General features: G+C 46.1%; 1 protein-coding gene across 6 annotated transcripts in view; it reads right to left on the minus strand.

Annotated features, from left to right (window-relative positions):
* Positions 1-21941, minus strand: part of GPBP1 (GC-rich promoter binding protein 1) — a 453143-nt gene that overhangs the window by 13467 nt on the left and 417735 nt on the right. For all 6 annotated transcript variants that reach the window (XM_029576801.1, XM_029576791.1, XM_029576781.1 and 3 more), the window contains one exon: positions 3670-3772. In XM_029576801.1, the coding sequence (XP_029432661.1) occupies positions 3670-3772 (103 nt within the window). The remainder of the gene's footprint in view (positions 1-3669; positions 3773-21941) is intronic.

Consider the following 21941-nt stretch of genomic DNA (forward strand, 5'->3'; position numbering starts at 1 on the left):
GGAAGGAGGAAGAGCATCAACGCGTTTGAACGCGATCTTTTTCTTCGGGCAAGGAGGCTCAGCGGCCGCATGAGCCTCCTTGTGCCCGGGCGCATTGGCTTCCCTCGGGATACCACTGCTCGCGTCTGCCCCTAATACTTTGGAAACTTTATTTTAAAAAAAAAAAAAAAATTTTAAATGACATCACAGGATTGACCGGCCCACCGGGGGAAGCCCGATCCCCCGATATGTCAATCCGCCCCTGTTTACAAGGGATGCCATACTTTCGGGGGAGGTCTTATATTTAAGAATTCGGCAAAATCTCTACTAGGTCTTATTTTTGGGGGATGTCTTATTTTCGGGGAAACACGGTAGCTGCATACCTAAATCCCGTACTTGATTTGAGGGAATAATTTGAAAATTACCCAGGTCTGGAGCCGGTGGATTAGCTATTGGAGCATTTCTACTTAACCAAATTATTTCAATCTTTTTAGGGTTTAATGTTAGTTTAAGTTGCGATAGTTCCTGCTGTATGGTTTTCAAGTGATTTGGAGAATGGGATAAAAACTGTATGTCATCAACATACAGGAAGAATGTAATTCCTAAATCCACCAGTAATTTGCACAATGGGAGCATATAAATATTGAATAGTGTTGCTGAGAGTGCTGAGCCTTGGGGGACACACCTGTAACAATATGGTAGGTATCAGATATGTGATTGCCCAGTACTTGGAATGTTCTATTCGATAGAAAAGAAAAGAACCATTTGAGAATGCTACCTTCAATTCCAATGTGTACATATTTAGATTCTTCAATCTCTCTTCGTATGACATCCAATGAAGACCCTCCACCTTTTTGGTCGCTCTTCTCTGAGCAGATGCTGCTAATACTCTGATCAGCTCAAGCAGTTATATGCTGCCTTACCAGTTCAATTACTGCTCTGACAGCAAAAGGTGTTTTGTTTTGCATGTGCTCTCTCTCTTTATATATATACATAAACACATGTATATATCTTTATTTATATACACACACAGACATATAAAATTTCTTTTATACCACCTTTAATAGAACATCTATGCTAAGAAGTGTACATGCTACATACATAGTAAAAAAATATATATATATTATATACACACACATACAATAAAATCGTAAGAGCAAAACATCTTAAGATAAAACACAAAATCAAGAAAAGGCTATTTGAAAATAATATGCCTTCAACTTTTTTCAAATCACTTTGAGATCCATATTCAAAAGCATTTAGCCAGCTGAGAAGTTAGCTGGTGTAGAAAATTATTAATTAATATGAAGAACTTTGTAACATGATAGAAATTAGTGGAACAAAGATAATCACTAATATAGTTAGTGTAATTGCTTTATATGAGGCCTATAAGTTCTGAGGATAAACGTGCCATATTTCTTAACTTACCTGGTAACAAGAAACAAGTCATGAAATCAGATATATTAACGAGGAGTTAATCATGAGGATAACTGTGCAGTTATCAGGGAAAACAGGACATCAGCAAGCTAACTGCACCTAACAGCTGTTGATATGGTTAGCATAAATAGTTGAAGCCTCAACAGATGGCAAAAACATGAGGGAGTGGCCCAGAGAATAAACTGGGACACAGGTTAGGGAAATTAGCATAAAAAGACCAAAATCAGACAAACTGATTAGATCAGAGAAAGAGCAGCTCAGAGGAAACTCTTGATGGACATTCCAGTAACCACTGACCTGTTCCTCTTCTCCAGCACTGTGTTTCCGATTTTCTAAGATATATAAAATACTCACAGTGGAAACTGTGAGGGGAAGTATCTTTGTACATAATCTTAATACAAAATCTAATCTTGTATGCTTTTATTGTTTATTCATAGAACTATAAGTAAAACTTCTATACTTATAAATAAGTGTGTTGTTTATTCTGTGAAGTAATAACCACCCTTCAGCTTACCCACTACAGCTGGCTAAATTAATATTTGAGTACTTATCAAGTTAAATTCTAGCTGGCTAATAAGATAGCTGGCTAGGATAGGGGCATTCTGGGGGAGCAGCTGGGAAGAGTTGAGTTAGCCGGCTAGGGGTCAAATTCATTAAGGCTTTTCTCCCATTTTGTGTCTATGGGAAAAACCTTTAGTGAATCAGATACTAAGTCTGGTCAGGCTAAAGACCTGTTCTAAAGTTAGCTGGCTATAGTTAGTAGCTGGTTCTCTTCAACAATGTAGCTGTACTACTGAATAAAGTTAGCTAAATAAATTTATTCGGCTAACTTTGCTATCCAAACTGTGTCTGAATATGGATCTCTTTGTAATCTGTAATAGTACAAAGCTCCAATGGCAGGCCATTCCATAGTGTTGGCCCCACCACTGAAAAAGCTTGGTGACTGGTGGACTGAAGATGTATTACTTTTATGAGAAGGCACTTCAAGACGACATTTGTCTGTAGAACACAACGAACAAGATGGATTAAGAGTTTATTAACCCATCTGATAAATAAGAGGGACCCTCTTCCTGAAAGCACTCAAAAAGCAACAGTATTTTGAATTGAATCTGCTGGGCCACAGGCAGCAAATATAACTACTTCAACACAGGAGTAATGTGATCCCTAACTTGACAGGTCATAATTATACATATATAACTATGCTTATGAGTGGAGTAGCCTAGGCTATGAACCAGGGAAGCCAGGGTTCAAATACCACTGCTGCTCCTTGTGACTTTGGGCAAATCACTTCACCCTCCACTGCCTCAGGTGCAAACTTAAGATAGTGGGACCTCTGATAGTAGAAAAAGACCCAAATGATCCATCCAGCCAAGCAAGCTTTATTTCTTTTAATTAATTTTTATTCTATTAATGTGGTAACTGCCGCTCCATGCAGGTTAACACTTTGCCTTCTGTCAAGTGTAATAGCTGCAGCTCTGTACAGTTACCCCTTATCTTCATTTCCACTTTGAAGTGGCCAAAAGGCAGAATATAAATCAAATACATACACCTACACACTTTTTTCTCTGGTCTGGCAGTTTCATCCTGCCCCTTTGTGCTTCCAGCTCAATGAAAACTGTACTCTACTGGACAACTGTGCCATGATCCTTCATTTACAACTACCCTTGGTATTTTTCCAATTTTTATAATCTTCCCATTCTTGGCCAGGAACCACAGACAGCATTTCCCTCTAGAATTTAACTGGCGAGTAACCAAGTGTCACCACTGAACAATGGCTATGACTACCTCTCCTGGGGACTGTGAATACTGCCTCTGTAGCATCCCTGACCAGCTCACCAGCCTGCTGAGTACAGAACCCAAGTCTTTGGCACTATAGTTCAATGCACTACTCTGAGCCATCAAGCTGTTCATTTTTTTTTTTTTAATAAAACATTTTGCTGTTCCCTCCAGAGACTTATGCTACTGGAGTTGCTAGATATAATCATGTCCTCAAAGACCAAAGGATGACTTGGAAGGACTGTAGGAAGCAGGACAACCCCCTAGGGAGAAGAGATGATCTAAAACTTGTTATTGCTAGTTTATTACACTCAAGAGGCAGAGCCCTTTGCTTCTCCTTGTTGAGAAGAGCTGGAAAGAACCTAACTTCATTTTGTGGTCTTGTGTTTCTCCCAATAACTCCTTAAGGGCACACTACTTTTATCATACAGCACATACCGATATTTACTTTGGTTATAATTATATCCAGTATATTACCTGTTCACTAATTTCTTGGAATTCTCTCATTTCATCTTCTGTTAGTGGTGCACATGTTTCATCATTTTCACTGTATTCTTGCCAACCCATTTCTTTTAGCAATCTTGAAAAAAAAAGAAAAACATTATGCAACCATACAATTATATAATACCTAAAATACAATAACTGAATGTGTCAAATTATCTGGATTCAGGTTAAAATACACAAAGTAATTGTATTAAGCCAAATTTATGAAAAATGCTTCCAATGACTAGGTCATACTTGTAACAATATCCTGGCATATCCTGGGTCAGATCTAGTTTTGAAAATCAGGGTTTTATCACTGGGTTTAGTCAAAGAAAAAATTTGTTTATGTCAGATTATGATCTCACTTAGCAATTCTAATTCTAATACATTAAAAAATATTCAATAATTTTTTAAAAATTATATTTTCTATTCCTGGGAAGAAAAAATGGTTTGAGATGTGAACATCTGATTAAGTAAAGGGTTGACAATTTAAGGTAATTTCTTTTTATTAAAAAGTGTTTCTCTAAGAAGTGGTGAAGACAAACTGAAGGATTTCAAAGGGGCATGGGATAAGCACTGTGGATCCAATAAAGGCTAGAGGACAGGAATGAAGAGAAGGGCCATGGGGGTGGAGTACTGGAATGGAGGCTACTACCTGATGATTACTACCCTTACTCAATAAGCCTTTACAACTCCAACGGCAAGGGGAAATGTGGAAAAGGGGATTTGCATTTAGATAACAACCAACAAGGACTGAACTTCACAATCTGGGTAAACAAATAAGAGTGGGGGTAGTTTGCTTATTACAGCAGTTACTACCCTAAACCAATTAAGCCTGATACATCATTTTGAAAACATATACAGCACTGCTATTTGCTTCAATGGTAGGGGGGAAAGTGGAAAACAGGTTTTACATTCAGACACATCCAACAAGGCACTGATCTGTGCAGTCTGGGCAACCAAGCATCGAGGTAACTTGCTTGATGCAGCGGTTACTACCCTTAACCATTAAGCCTTATGCTCACCTTTGATGTAACTCCAACATTACTCTCTGCATCAATGACAGGGGATGGCAGGAAATTAAAAAAAAAACAGTTACCAGAAAGGGCTCTGAACTTGGTGGTAGATGAAACAGATAAGTATGGGAAAATAATGAAACAGGTAAGTATGGGAAAGTAAGTGTGGGAGCTTGCTGGGCAGACTGGATGGGCCGATTGGTCTTTTTCTGCTGTCATTTCTATGTTTCTATGTAACATATGCAGGTGCCATTTCTGTTGAAAACAGGTAGGAACTAAATAAGAACATTATTGCTTACCTGCTAATTTTCGTTCCTGTATTACCATGGATCATTCCAGACGGTGGGTTATGTTCCATGTCCAGCAGATGGAGTCAGAACACAAAATTCCCAGGGGAGGAACCATATAACCACGCCTCCCCTGTAACAGCTCTCAGTAACTAGACTAACAAAGCCCAAAAGAGAGAGACTAAAAACAGAGGGATCAAGTAATCAAAGAAGGAATTGAAATAACCACTGTCCAAATAAACAGCAACTAAATTCTGAACAGTGAACTTGCGAACAGCAGTGCGTGAACAAAAAAGATGTGCAGTATTCAAAATACAGAGTAAAAGATTGTTAAGACAGGTGGGCAGGGATGTCCCACAAGCAAACCCCCAAACCAAGGGAGGGTGTCTGGAATGATCCATGGTATTACAGGAACGAAAATTAGCAGGTAAGGAATAATTTTCTTTTCCCTGTACATACCAGGATCATTCCAGATGGTGGGATGTATCAAAGCTTTCCCATCACGGGTGGGCCGCAGACAGCCCTGCTCATATTACCTTGTCTCCAAGCTGACCGCCCGACGGAGCACCGACGTCCAGGCGATAATGTCTCGCAAAAGTATGGATCGACTTCCAGGTGGCCGCCCTACAAATCTCCTGAGTGGAGACGGAGGAGCTCTCCGCCCAAGATGTCGCCTGGGCTCGAAGAGAATGAGCCTTGACAAACAGCGGAGGGGACTTACCTACGCCAAGGTACGCCGCTATGATCGCTCCCTTCAACCATCGCGCTATAGATTGTTTGGAGGCCATGCAACCCTTCCAGGGTCCGGACCAGAGGATAAACAGATGATCGGAGAGCCGAAAATCATTAGTCACCTCCAGATAGCGTATCAGAGACCGCCGTACATCCAGTCTACGCAGGTCTCCAGACTCAGAAGAGGCAAAAGATGGTAATTCCACCGATTGGTTGAGGTGGAATGCCAAAACCACTTTAGGGAGAAAAGAAGGAACCGTCCTCAGCGAAACCCCTTCAGGCGTGAAACGAAGGTATGGTTCACGACAGGATAGGGCCTGCAGCTCGGAAATACGTCTTGCTGAACTGATTGCCACAAGAAAAATGGTCTTGAGAGTGACGTCCTTGATGGTAGCCGAGCTTAGAGGTTCGAACGGCGAACCACAGAGGACTCAGATTCAGATTCCACGACGGACAAGGTGGGCGAATCGGAGGCTTCAAGTGTTTCACTCCTTTAAGGAAACGGGAGACGTCCGGATGCGAGGACAGAAACTCCTTATTTCCACTGCGAACAAAAGCCCCCAAGGCCGCCAACTGAACCCGAAGAGAATTGTAAGCAAGACCCAAATCCAAACCTGCCTGCAAGAAGGAAAGGACTTGTGGCACTGAGGCCTGTATGGGAAGAATGTCATTCGCTCCACACCAATCCTCAAAGACCTTCCAGACTCGAACATAGGTAACAGAGGTGGACATCTTACGTGCTTTCAGTAGGGTTGAAATAACCGGCTCCAGATAACCGCGACTCCTCAACTGACGCCTCTCAAAAGCCAGGCCGCAAGACAGAAGCGATCTGCCTCCTTGAAAAATATTGGTCCCTGGCGTAGAAGACGTGGCAGCTGACCAAGACGAAGGGGACCCTCCACCGTCAAATTGCGCAGATCCGCGAACCATGGTCGTCGGGGCCACTCTGGCGCCACAAGGATCACCGGCCCTTGGTGTGCCTCTATCCTGCGGATGACCTTGCCCACGAGGGGCCACGGTGGGAAAACATATAGGAGACAGTGGCGCGGCCAGGGCAGGACCAACGTGTCCATGCCCTCGGTGCCGCGCTCCCGCCTGCGGCTGAAGAAGCGGGTGGCCTTTGCATTTCCGGCAGTTGCCATTAGGTCTACGTGCGGTCTCCCCCATCGCCGTACTATTATCCGCATCGCCTGCTGCGAGAGCTCCCACTCTCCGGGATCCAAGTTTTGTCGGCTGAGAAAGTCCGCCTGGACGTTGTCCACTCCCGCTATATGCGAGGCCGCTAGTCGTTGGAGGTGAAGCTCTGCCCACTCCATCAATTTGTCGGTTTCCAGAGAGACCAACCGACTTCTCGTGCCTCCCTGGCGATTGATGTACGCCACTGTAGTCGCATTGTCCGATAGCACCCTGAGTGCTTGATGGCGTACTATGGGGAAGAAACCCTGTAACACCAGAAGGACCGCCCTGGTCTCCAAGAGGTTGATGGGCCACTTCGACTGTTCCTCCATCCATCGACCCTGGATTGAGCTGTCCCAACAGACCGCTCCCCAGCCTGTGAGGCTGGCGTCCGTGGTGATAATAACCCAATCCGGGTCCTCCAGCGACACCCCCTGATCTAGGTGCTGCAGTTCCAGCCACCAATGGAGACTGATGAAGGTTCCCCTCGGAATCGGAAGGATTGCCTGGAAATCTCTCGACACCGGCTGCCACCGGGAGAGTAGGGATCTCTGCAGAGGCCTCAGATGCGCAAATGCCCAAGGAACCAGATCGATGGTCGAGGCCATGGTCCCCAGTACCTGCAGGTAGTCCCAGGCAGTGGGCGTCTCGAGCGCCATAAATCCTTGAATCTGCTGACGCAGAGAATGAGCTCTGTCCAGATGCAGAAAAACCCTGGCATTCTTGGTGTCGAAGTGAGCTCCCAGAAAATCCAATGACTGGGACGGGACCAGGCTGCTCTTGGTGAAGTTGGCAATCCATCCCAGAGATTGGAGAAGTTGAACCACTCTGTCGACTGCGAGGATACACTGCGCTCGTGACTTTGCACAGATGAGCCAATCGTCTAGGTAAGGATGCACAAGGATGCCTTCCTTGCGCAAGGTTGCCGCCACCATGATCTTCGTGAAAACCCATGGAGCTGTGGCCAGGCCAAAGGGAAGAGTGCGAAATTGGAAGTGTTGACATAAAATTTTGAAGCGTAGGTAACGCTGATGAGCTTGACAAATTGGTATGTGAAGACACGCCTCCGTGAGATCCAACGAAGCCAAGAATTCTCCCGGATGAACTGCCGCTAACACTGAACGGAGTGTCTCCATGCGGAAACGAGGGACTCTGAGGGACCGGTTGACCTGCTTGTGGTCCAGGATAGGACGAAAAGTACCTTCCTTCTTGGGAACCACAAAGTAGATTGAATAATGCCCCCGGCCCAGTTCGGCGGCTGGCACCGGCACTATGGCCCCCAATCGAAGGAGACGATCGAGGGTCTGCTGCACGGCTCCCTGTTTGATTAAGGACCCGCAAGGGGAAAACAGGAAACGGTCCCGAGGAGCGCAAACAAAATCCAAAGCGTAACCGCTTCTTAGAATATCCAGAACCCATTGATCCGACGTGATTTGGACCCACTCTTCGTAGAAGAGAACAAGGCGACCCTCCAGTCGAGGGACCACCTCGCGGGTCCGTCTGGCATCATTGGGTAGATTTAGTGGATGTACCACGAAAGGGCCGGTTCCAGGAGTGCGAACGAGAAGAGGGAGCCCGAGGTGGCTGTTGCCTCTGAGGACGCGCTCTCCGCTGGTTACGATAACGGTTTCTGGAGTAAATATATGATCTTGACGAACGGGGGTCGATCTTCAGGCAACTTGTGCACCGCGTTCTCATTAAGGGACTTGATGATCTGATCCAAGTCTTCACCAAAAAGATACCTACCCTTAAAAGGAAGGGACCCCAAACGTGTCTTGGAAGAGGCATCAGCTGACCAATTGCAAAGCCAAAGGAGCCGACGCGCTGAGACCGCCGCCACCACGGTTCGGGCTATAAAGCATCCGCTCCACAGGCAACCACGGCTTCCAGTCTGTCCGCCTGGTGAGCCTCAGCGTCTGGTAAGGAGTGGGAGGTGAGAAGCTGCTGCACCCACCGAAGACCCGCTCGCTGTGCGAGGGAACTGCAGATAGCCGCCCGCATCCCTAAGGCTGAGACCTCAAAGATACGCTTGAGGTAAACCTTCAGCTTCCGATCCTGCATATCCTTCAATGCTGTCCCTCCAGTGACAGGAATAGTGGTATGCTTTGTGACCGCTGATACCGCAGAATCTACGGCGGGAACTTTGAGAATTTCCAAAAAATCGGCCGGCAGAGGATACAATTTTTCCATGGCTCTACCGACCCTAAGGTTGGCCTCCGGGGAATCCCATTCCCGAGTGATCAACTGCAAGATCTTGTGATGAGTGGGAAAAGACTTGGCTAGAGGCCGCAGTCCTGCTAGGAGGGGGTCCCCCTTCTTGAGAGCTGGGTCAGGCCCCACCAGTTCCGGAGGGGGATCAATATCCATTTCCTGGAGGATGTAGGGAATGAGGTCATCTAACTCCGCCGCTTGGAAGATGCGGAGGACCCTAGGGTTGTCGCCCTCCACCTGGGCCGCCAAGGTGGGGTCGTCTACGTCAAGGTCCTGGGATTGTCCTTCCCCCGACGAAGTCTGTATTATCGATGGTGTCCCGGGAGGGCCACGAGATGTCCCCGCTCCCCTGCCTACTAAAGGGGGGCGAGCCTGAGGGAGGGTCCCACCCAGGAGGGGGTAGGACATGGTATCTTGGGGGGAGAGGGTCCCCAGGTCCCGAAGGTCGTGTCTCTGCTCTGAAGAAAAGCCCTGTGCATCAGGACTATGAATTCAGGGGAAAAGGCCTGGCATCCTGAGGGGGTCACCCACCGGGGGATCCCCCCTCTGCCAACCAGGATTAGACTCTGAGTAAGGGTCCAAAACGGGCCTAGAAGTGGGGAACAGATTATCCGTGTCCTCCTCAGAGAGCGCGGCATCAGAATCTTGCAACAAAATGTCCGCCGTTCCCGCGTTGAGAGGGAACGGGGCCTGGTGCTTCCTTCCCACGCGGTCTGCAGCTCGAACGTCCTTGTTAGTAGCTGGCGCACATTCCCCCTTGGGGAAACAGCCTGAGCACAGACCCTCTTCAGAAAATAATCCGGCCCTGTCGGAGCCCTCACAAGGCGCTGCGGACTGCATTGCCACAGGGAGAGAGAGAGGGGGGGGGGGAAGCTCTACAGGTGGCTCGCACCTAAAATGAGCGCCGACCTGGCAACGGATGCTTGCCGCGGTCCCCCACCGACCTGAAGAAGAACTGACGGGGAATTACCCTCCCGACAGCAGGCGGCCCCGGGGAATGGTGCTTCGCGGGGCTGCAGGTCGGGACGTCGGTCCCCCCAAAAGGGAGGGGGGAAAACCTGGGTCAGGAGGGAGAGGCCGGCACTACCAACTTTCACCTCAGAGAGCCGGAGTCCAAAAAATTGCAGTCTTCTGCTGAAAAAGAAGATGAAACAAAAATACACTTACCCCAACTGAACCCTCAGTGAGGAAAATGAGAAAAGAAAGAAAGAAAACAGGCAACAGCCTATCAGCAAGTCACCAGGCTAGAGAGCGATGAGCCAGCACCAGAGGAGAGCTCTCCCCCTGCTGTAAGAGGAGCCTTAGCAAAGTGACCTAAACTGTAAATTTAAAACTTCCTATTTTTTTTTATTTTTTATTTTTTTTTAAACTTGATCCCCCTGAGGAGGTAGCCCTAAGCTAACAAGCTGGGGACCACAAGTCCCCTGCTCACATCTGCTGGAGTCAGAACGTTACTGAGAGCTGTTACAGGGGAGGCGTGGTTATATGGTTCCTCCCCTGGGAATTTTGTGTTCTGACTCCATCTGCTGGACATGGAACATAACCCACCGTCTGGAATGATCCTGGTATGTACAGGGAACTTTAGACTTAATCAAAAGGAAAGAAAAGTAGAGAATAAAAACATTGAAAATGTTAAAAATAAATAAATTCTGGATTTTTCAGATGCCTCACAGGCAGCCAGGAAGGGATATTTTTTGTTTACACAAATAATTTACAGGACATTGAAGCTGAGTCTATGTATAAAAAAAATTAGGATATGCTAAGTATTTGAAGCTAAAAAATATTCATCTGTTAAATTAATTCTATCAATCACTACAAACTAACCCCTGAGTATGTAATAAGAGAATTAATTTACCTATTCAAAAGGAGATTTACCAGATTCTGACCATTATCTTGGATCAATGAATTTATTGTCCTTAATATATACTTGGATTGAGTTTATTTTATTTTTTCATTATCTTTATTTTTTTCAACTCTATACAGATGAAAATTGTGAAAGGACATTTTGGTACATTTGTTAATATAGACTAGGCTTTAAAATTAAGGGATTAGTTCTATTTGGGATAAAACTGGATTAAGGTCTACAACTGGGGAACAAAGTTTGCTTGAATTTTATGCATTATTAAATATGATTTGTTTTCTGACTGCCTTTTTTACTTTGCATTTCTGTTTTATGGGGCAGGCAGGCAAAATAGGTGAAAAAAAATGTACATATATTAGAACAAGTGCTGGATAAATGACTAGAGAAATAAAACAGTTGCTTATCAGTAACAGGTGTTCTTTGAGGGCAGCAGGATGTCAGTCCTCATAAGTGGGTGACATCATCAGATGGAACTCAGCACAAAACTTTTTTCTCAATGTTTCTAGAACTTTGAGCATGTTCCAGAGTTCTGAAGGAACTAAAAATTGAAATTTCAGCTATATTAGTAAAGATCTGTAACCTATTATTAAAATCATCCATTGCAACTGAAGACTGGAGGGTGGCCGATGTAGCCCCAATATTTAAAAAGGGCTCCCGAGGTGATCCGGGAAACAATAGACCAGTAAGCCTGACCTTCAGTGCCAGGAAAAATAGTGGAAACTATTCTAAAGATCAAAATCACAGAGCACATAGAAAGTCATGGTTTAATGGAATACAGTCATTATGGATTTTACCCAAGGGAAGACTTGCCTCACAAATCTGCTTCATTTTTTTTTTTTGAAGGGGTTAATAAACATGTGGATAAAGGTGAACCAGTAGATGTAGTGCATTTGGATTTTCAGAAGGCGTTTGACAAAGTCCCTCATGAGAGGCTTCTAAGAAACTAAAAAGTCATGGGATAGGTGGTTATGTCCTTTCGTGGATTACAAATGAGTTAAAAGACAGGAAACAGAGAATAGGATTAATATTTTCTCAGTGGAAAAGGGCAAACTGTGGCGTGCCTCAGGGATCTATACTTGGACCAGTGCTTCTCAATATATTTATAAATGATCTGGAATAGAATACGACAAGTGAGGCTATCAAATTTGCAGGTGATACAAAATCATTCAGAGTAGTTAAATCACAAGTGGATTGTGATAAATTGCAGGACCACCTTGCACGACCGGAAGACTGGGCATCCAAATGATAGATGAAATTAAAGGTGGACAAGTGCAAGGTATTACACATGGGGTAAAATAACTCATGCAGAAGTTACACGATGTTAGGTTCCATTTTGGGAGCTACTACCCAGGAAAAAGATCTAAGCATCATAGTGGATAATACATTGAAATCATCAGCAAAGTGTGCTGCAGCAAAAAGCAAACAATGTTAGGAATTATTAGGAAGGGAATGGTGAATAAAATGGACAATGTCATAATGCCTCTGTATCGTTCCATGGTGAGACCACACCTTGAGTACTGTGTACAGTTCTGGTCACCGCATCTCAAAAAAGATAGAGTTGCACTGGAGAAGGTACAGAGAAGGGTGACCAAAATGATAAAAGGGATGGTACAACTCCCCTAAAAGGAAAGGCTAAAGAGGTTAGGGCTGTTCAGCTTGGAGAATAGACGGCTGAGGAGAGATATGATATCATGAGAGGTCGAGAACGAGTAGATGTAAATCACTTATTTACACTTTCGGATAATAGAGGGACTAGGGGACGCTCCATGAAGTTAGCAAGTAGCACACTTAAAACTAATCAGAGAAAATTATTTCACTCAACGCACAATGAAGCTCTGGAATTTGTTGCCAGAGGATGTGGTTAGTGCAGTTAGTGTAGCTGGGTTTAAAAAAGGTTTGGATAAGTTCTTGGGAGAGAAGTCCATTAACTGCTATTAATCAAGCTGACTTAGGGAATGGCCTCTGCTAACTACTGGCACCAGTAGCATGGGATTTTCTTAGTGTTTGGGTATTTGCTTGGTTTAGCCACTGTTGGAAACAGGATGCTGGACTTGATGGACCCTTGGTCTGACCCAGTTTGGCAAATTCTTATGTCCTTATTGCCATACATCCACATGGTGGTCCCCTTCAGTCCAATTCCTTACCTTATACTTTGGGAAACCAGCTGCAAGGGATGTGGGTGGGTTTTCTGAGGACTAACATCCTGTTGTCTTCAGAGAACACCTGTTACAAGCTGGCAGCTTACCTTCTCCAGGGACAAGAAGTCCTTATAAGTGGGGAAACCCTAGCTACAGACTATCCCATATAAAAAAGGGGAAACCCAAACACTAACTGGAACCTGATTTTGGTAGCAACAAGCTTTTTTCTATTTGTTTTGTATTGGGGAATCTGGTACAAAAGCAACAGGTCTTAAGGATGAAGTTGGGTTTTACACATCAAGAGATTCCTCAGGATAGACTGCTCGAACCTACTGTCACAGTGAAAGTCCATGTACAAACAGTAATGCGATTGAATGTATGGAGAACACTACATCACAGATTTGCATATCTCCTCCATGGAGAGTAACTGTAGGTAGGCTAACAATGTTGCCATGGCTCAGACACAATCAATCTTGACATGACCCATCAAATTCAGGTCCACCTGGGCATAACAGGAGGTGCAATCTGCTAGCCAATTCAATAGTGTGTGACGGCAATGGCAATCACAGTTTTGTTGGTGTGAAAAGAAACAAAAGGCTGGGTGGGATTTCTGTGGGCTTTAGTCTGCTCCAGGGAGAATGCCAGGGCTCTCTTGCAGTCCAAACTGTACAGCATCTGTTCATCTTTGTGGACTGGGAAAAATAGTGGAAGGATGATTGACTAATTAAGATGGAAATCAGACACTACCTTAGGCAGAAATTTAAAGCATGTGCAGAGAATCAACCTATCATGCAAACCTTCCAGGTCAAGTACTTTGGCTCACAGAAGTGCAGAGCGATAAAAGGAGTTTTCAGCAGCAGGGTCAGTATCAGAAACAAGATACAAAACGCTTGATGGCAGGCTTCAAGTGAAGTCACTAAGTAAAACATACCGTGGGATAGTATGAAATCTGTTTTTCAATCAAGTTCAAAAGCTTTATGTAGTGTTGCTTTAAAGATCTGTTAGATAGATAGCTATGTAGTTACAGTGGATCTATCCCCCAACGTAGGCCGTGTTTCACCACATGGTTTTGTCGGGGGTGACAATTCGTAATACAAGAATTATAGAATTTCTAAAGAGTTAAGAACGGCATCTTGGCACAGTTTAAAAGGCATTCTCTCTTCAAGTGAAGCAATTGCTGCATGAATCAGACAAAGGCTGTGCAGAGATACGTCTACCTTCTACATACACAGTGGGATAGAAGGTCAACTACACTAAGATGAATACTTACTGAGTTAGTTTTGAGACTTGACTCGGAAAGATGCAGAAGGTAGTCAAGCAGTTTTTGGGTGGCTCAGGAGAATTTAGGGCCTTATCACACCAAAATGTAAATCTCCTCCACTTTAGTCCATAGGATTTCCATGTAGAATCCTTCCTTTAAGCCATAAGAACATGCCATACTGGGTCAGACCAAGGATCCATCAAGCCCAGCATCCTGTTTCCAACATTGGCCAATCCAGGCCATAAGAACCTGGCAAGTACCCCAAAACTAAGTCTATTCCATGTTACCATTGCTAGTAATAGCAGTGGCTATTTTCTAAGTCAACTCAATTAATAGCAGGTAATGGACTTCTCCTCCAAGAACTTATCCAATCCTTTTTTTAAACACAGCTATACTAACTGCACTAAACACATCCTCTGGCAACAAATTCCAGAGTTTAATTGTGCGTTGAGTGAAAAAGAACTTTCTCCGATTAGTTTTAAATCTGCCACATGCTAACTTCATGTAGTGCCCCCTAGTCTTTCTATTATCCAAAAGAGTAAATAACCGATTCACATCTACCCGTTCTAGACCTCTCATGATTTTAAACACCTCTATCATATCCCCCCTCAGCCGTCTCTTCTCCATGAGAACACAAGAAATATTCTCTGAAAGATCTAGAGGCTGTAAGGCTACCCTCTCAGCATCCAAGGTTTTACAGCCAGGGAGTCCATGTTGGGATGGTGCAACAGCTCCAGTTTGTAAGTGACGAGGGTTAGAGAATAGCTCAGCATGAATGCATCCTTGATGGACATCTCTTAAAGGAGTGGGCACCAAATATATCTTGGCCAAAAGAGTGCTAAGAAGAACATAAACAGTAGGCCATGGCCCCAATCAAGAGCAAAGGAATCAGAGGCTAGTTTGCCTTGAAACCCTTTCCTGCAATAGAAGAACTTGTCCTTTTTGTTCTGAGGGGATGCAGAAAGAATCATCAGTGTGTGAGCCACTTGCAGAATATCTTGTGTGCTACCCCATCATTCCAGTCCACTGACCACTGTGGAGTTCTAGGACCTTAGGCAACTTGTCCACCAGGACACCCTCCTTGCCCGCCAGATATGTGGCTCTGAGGACCATCCCCTTGGAGATGGCACAGTCCTACATCTGGACAATTTCCTGAAACAAGAGGTAAAAAATGAACAAATGTGTGATGCAGATGCTGTCTTAACCTGAAATCACAGTAATCTGAGGGTTCATTGGGCTCTTCCCATATGAAGATGTGCCAAGGGAGTAATATGCACTGTTGCGTCATGTTGCCCAACAAACTCATGTCCCAAGCTAATGACTGGCGACTCATTTAAGTCCTCTCCACTGTATATATCTATGTGGTAGCAAATTTTGTTTACCTGTAACAGGTATTCTCATAGGACAGCAGGATGTTAGTCCTCACATATGGGTAACATCATCAGGATGGAGCCCAATCACGGAAAACTTCTATCAAAGTTTACAGAACTTTGACTGGCCCCTACTAGGCATGCCCGGCATGGCATTAGCTCTGCAGCCAACAGAGGTCCCCCTTCAGTCTTATTTAAAAGCTACAGGCAGTGCCGAAAAATAAAATAATAAAACGTTACGAACCCAACACAGCGGGACGGTGGGCAGATTTCGTGAGGACCAACATCCTGCTGTCCTTTGAGAACACCTGTTACAGGTAATCAACATTTGCTTTCTCACAGGACAAGCAGGATGGTAATCTTCACCTATGGGTGAGTACCGAGCTGAGGATGTCCGAACATGAACCAAATGTACCCAAAGGCGTGCAACAGGCACAACAACTGGGGTGGAATTTGGTAGAAGGCATCCTGAACCCCACTGGGCAGGCGGTACATCACGTTGTAAAGAGGTTACGAAGGACAGACTGGCCGAAGATGGAATCTTGTTTTCCGGCTTTGTCCAAGCAATAGTGGGCTGCAAAGGTGTGGAGAAAACTCCAGGTAGCAGCCCTGCAAATGTCAGGAAGTGGCACCGATCGCAGGTGTGCTACTAAAGTTGCCATGGCCCTCACAGAGTGTGCTTTAACACGGTCTTGAAATGGAATGCCCGCTTGCTGATAGCAGAAGGATATGCAGTCCCACCAACCAGGAGGAGAGAGTCTGCTTACTCACAGGCTTCCCCAACTTGTTAGGGTGGAAATAGACAAACAATTGAGTGCGTTTCCTGTGGGCAGCTGTATGGTCTAGGTAGAATGCTAGAGCCCGTTTACAGTCAAGGGTATGCAGAGCCTGTTCTCCTGGATTGGCATGGGGCCTGGGAAAAAAGGTAGGTAGTATGATGGATTGATTGAGATGAAAATCCGAACCTACCTTAGGTAAGAATTTAGGGTGAGTACAGAGTAGCGTCCGGTCATGCAAAAGTTTAGTGTAAGGTGGATAGGTAACTAGGGCCTGCAATTCACTAACTCTGCGAGCTGAAGTGATAGCCAAAAGGAAAATCACTTTCCTTGTGAGATATCGAAGTGAAGAGGCTTGAATGGTGGTTTCATGAGCCGACCCAAAACCAGATTAAGGTCCCAAAAAGGGGCCGGAGGACGTAGTGGAGGCTTGATGTGGAGCAAGCCCTTCAAAAAGCGTGTTACAAGGGGTTGTACTGATATAGGGACATCCCTGACACTTTATGGAAGGCGGCTACCGCACTGACATGCATTGTGATGGAAGAGTCTTAAGACATTGACTCTGATAGATGCCCGAGATAGTCCAGAAACTTCGGGATTGGACAGGAAAAGGGATCAAGGGACTGAGAAAAGCACCATGACGTGAACCTTTTCCATTTGTAAGAGTAATATTTTCTCGTGGAAGGCTTCCGTGAAGCAATCAAAACACGGGAAACTGATTCAGAAAGGTTAAGTGGCTGAAGGATTAAGCTTTCAACATCCATGCCATCAGGGACAAGGCTTGAAGATTGGGATGGCATAGGCACCCGTCGTTTTGAGAGATCAGAAGCGGATCCTTTCCCAAGGGAATGTGCCTGCGGATGGAGAGATCCTGAAGTATTGGAAACCACACTTGATGTGGCCAGTGAGGTGCTATCAGGATCATGGTTCCCTTGTCCTGATGTAACTTCACGAGAGTCTTCGAGAGAAGAGGAAGTGGAGGGAATGCATAGAGCAGACCGGTTGCCCATGAGAGGGAGAATTCGTCTCTGGGTTGAGAGTGTTTGCTGCGAATGAGAGAGCAGTAGTTCTCCACTTTAAGGTTTTGTGGGGATGCAAAGAGGTCTATCCGAGGATATCCCCACTGTTGGAAGATGGAGTTTGCCACCGAGGGGTTGACAGACCACTCGTGCGGTTGAAAGATGTGACTCAGCTCATCTGCCAACACATTGTCCACTCCCAGCAAGTAGGTGGCCCTGAAGTACATCGAATGGGAGAGAGCTTCTGCCCAAATGTGCGCAGCTTCCTGACACAGAAGGAAGGAGCCCGTGCCTCCCTGCTTATTGATGTACCACATGGCCATCTGGCTGTCCGTTTGAATCAGGATGACTTGATTTGAGAGGCGATCCTGAAATGTCCTTAGAGCATATCTGATTGCTCGAAACTCCAGGAAATGTATTTGGTGTTTGGCTTCCTCTGGAGACCAAGATCCTTGTGTCTGCAGATCGGCCACTTGGGCTCCCCATCCGAGGTTGGAAGCATCGGTGGTGAGTGTGATTTGAGGGTCTGGAGCCTGGAAGGGCAAGCCCTGGAGGAGATTGATCTGATTTTTCCACCAGGCGAGAGACAGACGGAGTGAGTCGGTGACGTGAACAATGGTCAACAGGGGCTGAATGGATTGAGTCCATTGAGACCTTAGAGTCCAGTGCATGAGTCTCATGGCCAAGCGGGCCATTGTTGTGACATGGACTGAGGACGCCATGTGTCCCAGGAGGATGAGAAATTGGCGTGCAGTCGCGGAGTGCTGAGATTTTAACTGGTGCGCAAGAGACACGAGAGTTAGTGCTCGTTGTCGAGGCAGGAAAGCCTTTGCCTGCAAGGTGTCCAAGTCTGCCCCAATGAATGATAAGGTTTGAGATGGGACTAAGTATGATTTGTCATAGTTGACGAGAAATCCTAATGAAATTAGAGTGTGTAAGGTTAGACTGAGGGACGACAGAGCAGCTTGCTGTGAGGGAGCCCTGATTAACCAATCGTCCAGGTAGGGGTAGACGTGAACACCTTGGGTTCTGAGGAAGGCTGCGACGACTACGAGGCATTTTGTAAAGACTCGTGGTGCAGACGCTAGGCCAAATGGAAGCACTCGATATTGATAATGCTTGGGGCCTACTATAAACCTCAGGTATTTGCGATGAGATGGAGTTATCGCAATATGAGTGTATGCGTCCTGGAGGTCCAGAGAGCAGAGCCAGTCTTCTCTTTGTAAAAGAAGTAGAAGCGAGCCCAAGGTGACCATGTTGAACTTTTCTCGCTGGAGATACTTGTTGAGGGCCCTTAGGTCCAGAATAGGACGAATGCCTCCCAATGTTTTGGGGATTAGAAAGTACTGGGAATAGGCCGTGCTGAGAGTATGGTACGGGTTCTATTGCTTTGACCTGGAGAAGGAGGGAGACCTCTTGATCCAGAAGAATGAAGTGATCGGATGTTCTCCACATCGGTAGAGGTGGGGAGTCCGGAGGCACGGAGAGAAAGTTCAGATGGTAACCGTGAGCAATTATTGCCAATACCCATTGGTCTGAGGTGATTGAGTGCCATATGTTGTGGAAATGGCACAATCGACCTCCCACTGGTATGTGAGGCAGTGGAATCTGGCTGCTGCTCTCTAGGTGAAAGTCAAAAACCTGAAGCAGGCCCTGGTTGAGGAGCTGCTTGTGGCTTTTGTTTACGTGTTTGACGAGACTACGATTTTTGATAAGTTCTCGTGGCATGGGATCTGGTTGGTGGCGGGTAGGACTTCTTCGGGCGGAAGGACTTTTTAGAGTCGTTCCTGAAGGGCTGTTTTGAAGAGAAGTGGGAAGGCATCAGAGAGCTGTCTTACGGTCTCATGATGGTCCTTTAGTTCTGCCACAGTCCATTGAATCTGTTCGCCAAACAGATTATCTTTGACACAAGGGAGGTCGGACAACCTGCCTTGTACTTCCGGGCGAAGGTCAGAAGACTTGAGCCAGGCCCACCTTCTTGCTGAAATAGCAGCTGCAGATATTCTAGTAGAAGTATCAAAGATGTCATAAGATGTTCTGATCTCATGCTTGCCTGCTGAGGCAGGGAGTCCGAGAAGTCCTGTATCTGCTTAAAAATGACCCTATTATATTGGGTCATATAAAGCTGATAGGCGGCAATCCGAGAGATGAGCATGAAGCCTTGGAAGACTCGGCGACCGATGGCATCTAGGAACTTCTGTTCCTTGCCAGGTGGAACAGAAGAGTGAGGCTTCGACCTTTTTGCTCTCTTTTGTGCAGACTCCACCACTACAGAGTGGTGATCTAACTATGATTTCTAAAAGCCTGGAGCTGACTGCACCAAATAGGTAGTGTCAGCTTTCCTGTGGACTGGAGGAATGGAGCCAGGATGTTCCCAGTTCTTCTTCAGGAGATCCAGAAGAACCTGGTGGATAGGGATAGAGGTGATTACTTTAGGGGCATCCAGGAATTGGAGCAACTCCATCATCTGGTGCCTATCATCCTGCTCAGTCTGTAATTGGAAGGGCACAAATTCAGACATTTCCTTCACAAAATTTATAAAGGAGAGATCCTCTGGAGGAGAATGCTTCCTATTTTCAGTGGGTGGTGAAGGTGGTAAATCATTGGTGTCTGGAGAGGAATCATCAGTCCCTCTAAGAACTAGAGGGGGACAGGATGGTGGGATACCTGAAGTTCCTGGTCTAGGCTCCGAAGGAATCGAAGGAATTATCGGAGGCACCGATGAAGGCATCGAAGGCACCGATGAAGGCATGGAAGGCACCGGCATAGGCATCGAGGGCATCGATGGATGGCTCGGTGGTGCCGAAGGACGTATTGGCACAGATTGATCGGTGGTGAGGGACGTATCGGCATTGATGGCTGAGGCAGAACTCCTGATGGAGGAATGCAGAACAGTGTTTCTCCTCCCAATGACACTAAGTGGGGAGGGCACCGGAGCCATCGGAGACCTGGGATCCATCGGTGGAAAAGCGGCCATGAGCGCTTCCATCCTGGAGAGCAGCTGTGCCAGCGCTGCCAGAATCGGGTCGATGATCGGTTCCACAATCGGTACAGGTGTCGGAGGAACCTAAAGTTGTTGCATCGCCTTGTCGATGGCCTCTTGAACCATCCGGTCCAGTTCTTCTCGGAGACCTAGAGCAAGCAGCCCTGGCTCCGGAACAGAAGAGGGAGGAAGAGGCATAGCCTGAGGGACCACCATTAAAGGCGGAGTCGTGGCTCCCAATCCCGTCAGGTGAGGGTTGCCTTGGTGACCCGGTCGCAAAAACGGTCAGTGCCTTTTCTGGACGGGGTTTCTTCGACAGCGGCTCAGACGATGGCAAGGTCGATGATTTCGCTCCCTCGATGGTCCGAGACTTACGGTGTCGATAGCAATGTTTGTCCCTGTGATCCCCTCGGTCCTGAGAGGGAGTAGAGGGTGCCGATGGCCGAGAAGTCGTCGATGCAGAGTGGTCACCGGCCGGTGTTCGATGCTGGCGGGAAGTTGACTGTGCCGGCTCTGATGATGTCGATGCAATGGATGGAGTCGGGATTTGAGCACGGAAGAGAAGTTCCATCTTCTCCATTCTGGCCTTGTGACCTTTTGCTGTCAATAGGGCACATTAGGTGCAGGTCAAGACACTGTGCTCGCGTCCTAGACACATTACACAGACTTTATGGGGGTCTGTGACAGACATGGTGCGGGGTACAGACCGGGCACCAACGGAACCCCCGCCATGGCAAAAATCGAACCGCAGTACGTCAATGGCCAGTAGACCACAAGGGCCAAATTTGACGGTAATCGATGGAAAACAGGTAAAAACTTACTGGAGTACCGCGGTCTGAAAAAAGTTAGAGGAGGGACCCCTGTGGGGCAAATTAACTTTTAGTAATTCTGTGAGGAAATTTCTGTCAGGAATCTCTGCAGAGCTCCTTATTTGTGAGGCTACTGCTGCGCGGAAAAAAGAAGACTGAAGGGGGACCCCTGCTGGCTGTAGGGTTAGTGCCATGCTGGGCATGCCCTGTAGGGGCCAGTAAAAGTTTTGGAAACTTTGACAGAAGTTTTCCGTGATTGGGCTCCATCCTGATGATGTCACCCATATGTGAGGACTACCATCCTGCTTGTCCTGTGAGAAAAGCCCTTTGTTGTAGGAAGAAGGCTCTTGTCTGTACTATGTGTAGAGGTGCTCCAACTGAGTTGATGTGCTCAAGTGGGACTTGGGGGTAGTTGAAAAAACACCAGCAACTCCAACATCAGGATGGTTCTGCAAATTCATTCTGTGGTGCCTGCCAGAAAAGTGCTCTGATCAGTCAATTGTTCAGGTAGGAGAACATGTGCGCCCCTAAGTCTGCACCGATGCATTGTCACCATGGTGAGATATTTTGTGAAGACATATGGGGCAGACGCTAGGCTGAAAAGCAGTACGCAATACTAGAGGTGAC

This window comes from Rhinatrema bivittatum, chromosome 1 (assembly GCF_901001135.1).
Source record: "Rhinatrema bivittatum chromosome 1, aRhiBiv1.1, whole genome shotgun sequence".
Classification (NCBI taxonomy): Eukaryota; Metazoa; Chordata; class Amphibia; order Gymnophiona; family Rhinatrematidae; genus Rhinatrema; species Rhinatrema bivittatum.